This window comes from Solanum lycopersicum, chromosome 3 (genome assembly GCF_036512215.1).
Source record: "Solanum lycopersicum chromosome 3, SLM_r2.1".
Taxonomy (NCBI): domain Eukaryota; kingdom Viridiplantae; phylum Streptophyta; class Magnoliopsida; order Solanales; family Solanaceae; genus Solanum; species Solanum lycopersicum.
This window is the reverse complement of record NC_090802.1, coordinates 2,780,999-2,787,139: the sequence shown is the minus strand read 5'-3', so window position 1 is coordinate 2,787,139 and position 6,141 is coordinate 2,780,999. Positions and strand designations below refer to the sequence as shown.

Here is a 6,141-nt window from a genome sequence, read left to right as displayed (position 1 = left end):
AGCAACGTATGATTCTCCACACCACTTCATCAATGGGTCCCACTAAACATTTTTTTTTATAAACAATAAAAAATTAATACGTCGTGTCATTAACCACATCCATATACACTCTAAAAATATCTCTCGTTCCACTCTTAACGTGCCACGTATGCTCTTTCACTCTTATTATTCTTCTGCTATGGCACTGTCCACGTCATCACTTTCTACACTTGCATCCACGTGGATCAAAAATTCTGACCGTCGATCTTTCAAACTACGAATCCTAACCGTTGGATAGTCGGAGAAAACAGCTTGTGGACACCGAAATTTGTTATTTAGAAAAATATATTTTGTTATTAACTACCCACACACACTTCCATTTTTGAGCCTCTCAACTTTCCACTGCGATCAATTTTATTTTTATTTTTTTTTGAGAAAAAAATAAAAAAATTTCTGCTCTGATCAGTTTCGCTACAGGAATCTTCCTCGTCGCCGGGATCAATTGAAACTCCGTTTCAGGTGCGATATATTGTTTTCTGATTTATGAGTGCTGTAATTGCGTAAGTTTGTTAACTAGTTTTGATTTTAACTCCTTCCGGCGTCGTTGTTGTTGTTTGGTTTTGAGTTAGAGATTAGTTTCCGATTTGATTGAACGGTGCATCTTCAATGTCATAGTATTCCGATCTTTTTGTATGGTAAAAAATGAGAAAAACACAATTTATTTTAGAAAAATAAGATGATTGGGATTGTATAGTAGTGTGATTCTCGAAATCGAACTTGATTATGTTATTCAGTTTACATAATCTCAGAATTGCAAACATTCATCATGTATAGGATGCATGTGTTAAGTTGTTCAACTTTATGCGAGTGTAAGAAGTGTACTCGTGCACATCTAAAGTTAGAAAGTATAGATGCCAGCTGAAGCCAAGTTAAATGACGGATTCATTTATTATGCTTTTTTTTTTTTTGCAAATAGCTGTGGAATTCTCAACAATTGAACTTTGATACTCTATGTTGATTGTTCAAACTGAAGCTTCTTCAGGAAACAAACAGAAAAAAGAAGAAAATAGTAGATGTCCTAGAGAATTTCCTTTTTTGTCTTTCGTTTGAGTTAAATTTATTATACATATTATAATGCATGTATATTGGATTCGACAGGGGAATACTGAAGCTTTTCTGAACATTGAGTAGAATTTTGATAACACAACTTGGCATGGGAGTTGTGACTGTTTCAAGCTCTGCATCTCGAAGTCCATTGGGATTGAGCTCAAGGTTTTCGGCTCGTTTATGTCCGCTTAAAAGGCCAGTAATTGTATCGTTTAAAAAAGATATAACGAAGAATACAACTTTAGTTTCACCTAAGGAGTCCATATCCTCGCCTATTGAAACATCGAAAGAAAATGAAAAAAGGTCAAGACGAGTATCTAAGCGTACTGAGAGAGTGCATGCTGTTACAATCGAAGCCCCTCCAAGTACGTTAGAATTAGACTACAGTGAAGCTGCTGCCAAACTTGAAAGTATCTACAAGCGCAGTCTGGAAACTGCTAGCCCCAATACAGAAGTTAAGGATCATTTGGTGAAGAGAAGGCCAAGGACGAGGAAGAGGATTGTAGAAAGTGACGAGGAAGCGAAGAAAGAAGTTGTTGATAATGTGGTCAAGAATCGTAGAAAGAAGTCAAAGAGATTGAATCTTGACCAGAGGATTGCTCTACTAAAGAATAAAGAAGGTAAAATGCTTGCTTCATCCGAAAGAAGAAAACTTAATGAGGACACCGAAGATGAAAAAATTGATAAGCTTGTCAGAGAATATTCAGGTGCTACCGACTTAGCGAGCTTAGACTGGAAGAAAATGAAGATCCCTCCAGTGCTTCCATCATCTGAGCATACGTGGCTCTTCAAGTTGATGCAACCTATGAAGGTACAATCAATTTATTGTTAACTGGTAAAAGTGTAAATGTGAAAGGAAGTTTGTGGATTGCATGTGTTTATCATTGGATTTTAGTGTTGCTATTGTTTTTATTTACGATTGAGAGTCAATTGTTGTTATTTAGGCAATCCTTCAAGTTAAAGAAAACTTGCAAAATGATTTGGGGAGAGAACCAACTGATGGTGAAGTGGCTGAGGCAACGAATATGGATGCCTCTGAACTACGGAAAAAGCTGGAAGCTGGTCGAGCTGCTAGAAATAAGCTGATTAAGGTACTTTCTTTCTTTTACTTGTAATACCTTCTTGCTGTGCACCTTAGAAGTTCAATTTATGCCTCAAGCAAAAGTAAACTTGTTTCTAGTTTTATAATCTGCGTCAAGCGATCCTGATGTGATCTGTTTTAGTTTATTATATCATTGAAACTGGTCAATCTTCCCATGCACTGCTTACAAAAAGTAATATGTGCAAGTTATGCATGTTATAAAGCACACGTAATTATCTTCTCTATTTTATTTTGAGTGTCTTATATACTTGAAATTCTGAAATATTGATCTTGAGCCTATGACCCTGAGAGGGGAAATGAAGCCAACAATGCTAGTGTAACTTGAAATACCCCACGTTCTTCCTGTCATCTAACTTTTATGTGCATCCAGATGTTAGATGAGTTTTAGCCTTTTAAATAACTCACCTTTGCAGTCTTGTTTGTTTGCAGCACAATCTACGTCTTGTTTTGTTTGTGATGAACAAATATTTTCAAGATTTTGCAAATGCGTCAAGATTCCAAGACCTCTGTCAGGCAGGAGTTAAGGGTCTAATCACAGCTATTGACCGATTTGAACCTAATAGGAAATTTAGGCTATCAACATATGGTCTTTTTTGGATAAGGCATGCCATAATACGTTATATGACAACCTCAAGCTTCACCAAAGTTCCGTTCGGGCTTGAATCTGTATGTTTTCTATCTTCTATCAGCCAGTGTTCTTTCATTTCACTGTTCACCCATCAAAGAACCAATTTCTTCACTGTCTGGAAGCCAAGCAATTGCTTCATTTGGTGAAAAGAAAAAATGTTCTCTATTTATGAGACAATTTCACTTGGTAAATAAAATCGTTTCTTGGCTTTCAACTAAAGGAATTTGTATTAGATTAAAATGGAAAATCCTTTAAGTGGCTGTAAGTTCTTTTGTGAGCCCGTTAGGAGTATTCTTCTCTTCTTCAAGGAAATTTCTGGGACATATGCTCGTAATTAGCAAATAGTCAGTGCAAAAAAAATTGATATTCTTTTTTTGATTCAGATCAGAGTGGAAATCCAGAAGGCCAAGTTGGAGTTGCTGTTTGAGCTCCAGAGGATACCAACAGATGATGAAATAATTAAAAGAGTTGGATTTTCCCCTGAGAGATACCATGAAGTGATGAAAGTATCTAAACCTATCTTCTCTCTCCACGCCAGAAACAAGACAACCCAAGAAGAACTCATCAATGGAATAACTGACGTAGATGGCGTTGATGGGGATAAGAGGAAGCAGCCAGCTCTACTCAGGCTTGCTCTTGATGATGTGGTAATGTGTTTTCCTCTTTGCCTCTATATTTGGTTTTGAAATTGCTTCTCTGGTTAAGAGCTTTGCTTCTTATTGAAATAGTGCGACCATACCTCTGGATATGGTACCTTTTAAATATGGTTATTGGTTTATTGTCTAGAGCTATGAAGGGTATATTTAAAGGATACACCCAAATTTAAAGCATATAAATAATAGAATTGCAATTAAATAGTGTAATGATGTATCCCTACTTAGAGTTGTCAGATGAAATAATTCATGTTGAGAATTTATCAAACGACGAAACCCATAAATGTCTTTGTAATGAGATCATTATGGAACTTAGAAAAAGACAGAGTGAGGAAGGAAAAAAAAACTTAGGTTCCACGTAGTCTATAGTGTTCCTAGTTGAAGAAAAAACACAAGTTCCTTCATGGTAAGAGCTCCATTAAGCTAAATGTGGAAGACAATCCATAAAACTGTGGTGAAACAATGGAGCGACATCTGGAGGCTCGGTATTCTGGAAAGAGACATTAAATTGAAATGAGGATATTATTTATTTATAACTATTGGAACATACAGAGATAAAGTGAACAATGACTTAACCAAAATATTACTATACTTTATATCACTTCCATCGTTGTCCAAATTATGGCATCTTTTCATTTAATGTTGAAAATGATATCAGAAGAGTAATTTTGGAAGAATGCACAATCTTATAAGTTGTATCAGTTTTGCTTTTGACGCCATGAAAATTGACAATTTTCTCAAAATAACATTTGAATATCCTCGGTGACTGAACATATATCTTCAACACTCGAAAACACATAATTTTGTTCTTGTTTATAATATAAAGCGACAAATTTTCTTTATAGGAGATCTTGGTTGTCTAACTTGCACATATATGGGGAAAAGGAAAACTGTAAGAGTGAAGTAATATCACTTGCCTGATTTATGAAATATCACATATTTTTTTATGGTTATAAAATTAGAGAGATTCATCACTTTTTATATTATGGAGTAATAATTATGAACACTGGTTTGTGAATATTTGGGCAAGAAAGTTTATTGAGATCTAAAAACACGAACAGAAGTTGTCAAATAGGAAGTTTGAGTTATAACACATTGTTTAGCCCAAGCATGTCAAACCCATCCTACCCCAAGTAGACTTTGGGCGGGGGTGGACAAGGATTCATTTATTGAGTTCGCCCATCTTGACCCTCTCAAATTCAGCCTAAACTGTCCATTTTCCATCCCTGGGATTATCTAAGCTTTGGTGATAAAAGCCTATCATTGAAACTGGCATCTCTTTTGTCGGAGGCCTTCATATGAAGTCATCTGGCTTTCAAAGCAGAGAATCAGATGCTAATAGCACTTGAAAGATTAGTAATGGAAACTTGTGGCACTGAAAGGACACTATGATTCTATGAGTAGATTTGCTGAGCTAATCTTGAATCTTAAGATATGTGTTGCTGTAAATGAAAAATCATTTCAAGTTTATAAGTTTCAGTTTGATAAATTATGAGGCGTTCAGGATTTCTGAATCATTAATTTTTACATCATCATGTTTCTCCGTTGACAGCTTGATTCTCTTAAGCCCAAGGAGAGTCTAGTAATCAGACAAAGATATGGACTTGATGGCAAAGGTGATAGAACATTGGGAGAAATTGCGGGTAACCTAAATATTTCGAGAGAGATGGTACGGAAGCATGAAGTGAAGGCTCTCATGAAGCTCAAGCATCCAACTCGAGTGGATTATGTTCGCCGGTACATATTCTAAACAAATCAACACCATTTGATCATTGTACGTATTGGACAACAATATATACCCCTTCATACTGTATAGTATATATAGTAGCTGCGTGCACACTAATCATTTCCATCACTATAGTTGTAATTACATACTCTTTCACTAGACTCAAAAACCAAAATCTGTTAGTACACACCTTGTAAACAACTTATATTATTTTTCTTTTTCTCCTTTAACAGACCAGTTTGAATCAACTGATCTGTATATTTACGACGTGGCCTTCATGTTGATCTTCGATTGTCCTAATTTTCATGGTGGTCTCTGATTGTATTAGTCGTGCTTGTATTATACTATATGTCATCGGATATGCTTTACCGTGTGTTTGTAGTTTAGGTAAAAGCATCTGTGCTAGTGCTTGTTGTCTCAGGGTAAGTTGGTGTTGTGATGATATAGGTGACATCTGCTGTGATTCAGAATAGCACTTGTATAAAATAGAGGAGGATATAAGCCACAAGTGAAACTGTGCAAGTCCACGTTATGACATAAAATTTTAAAAAAATTGTTGCAAAGTGCATCCTTATTTAAATGATTGAGCAGTATAATAAAACCATATGATAAGATTAGGAAAATGGATGCAGGTTAGATATTCAAATAGCTACAGAATGCATTAGGGATTGAGGATATGATATGAAGTGATGTTGCTTTATTGTTGTCATAATATTTTAAGGAGTCGATAATGTTGAGTGACATGTTGCATTGACTGAGGAATCGATACTGATCCTAACTCACACACTAAAAGCTAGCTCAAAGGGAGAGGATGATTGTCTAAGTCGTCTCCCCATCTCATTAACCATTGAAACTTTTTGCTTTTAACAATATTGAATCGAGAATCAATCAAAAACAATCTCTCTATCTTAAATTAGGCGTGTCTTAGGAGGCACTAAATCAACAA

The 6,141-nt window shown here is 35.6% G+C and overlaps 1 protein-coding gene across 3 annotated transcripts; it reads left to right on the top strand.

Moving 5' to 3' along the window:
* Positions 1 to 312: 312 nt before the first annotated feature.
* LOC101252660 (RNA polymerase sigma factor sigE, chloroplastic/mitochondrial) lies at positions 313 to 5,479 on the top strand. Of its 3 annotated transcripts, XM_004234132.5 has the most exons (7): positions 313 to 498; positions 1,138 to 1,706; positions 1,794 to 1,897; positions 2,031 to 2,177; positions 2,618 to 2,854; positions 3,200 to 3,463; positions 5,022 to 5,479. In XM_004234132.5, the coding sequence occupies exons 2-7, from the start codon at positions 1,193 to 1,195 to the stop codon at positions 5,217 to 5,219; spliced, it is 1,464 nt and encodes a 487-aa protein (XP_004234180.1). In that variant the 5' UTR covers positions 313 to 498; positions 1,138 to 1,192; the 3' UTR covers positions 5,220 to 5,479. The 3 variants fall into 3 exon arrangements, with proteins under 3 accessions (XP_004234180.1, XP_004234179.1, XP_010317478.1); XM_004234131.5 differs by having other exon boundaries at positions 1,138 to 1,897; XM_010319176.4 differs by lacking the exon at positions 2,618 to 2,854 and having other exon boundaries at positions 1,138 to 1,897.
* The last annotated feature ends 662 nt before the right edge of the window (positions 5,480 to 6,141 follow it).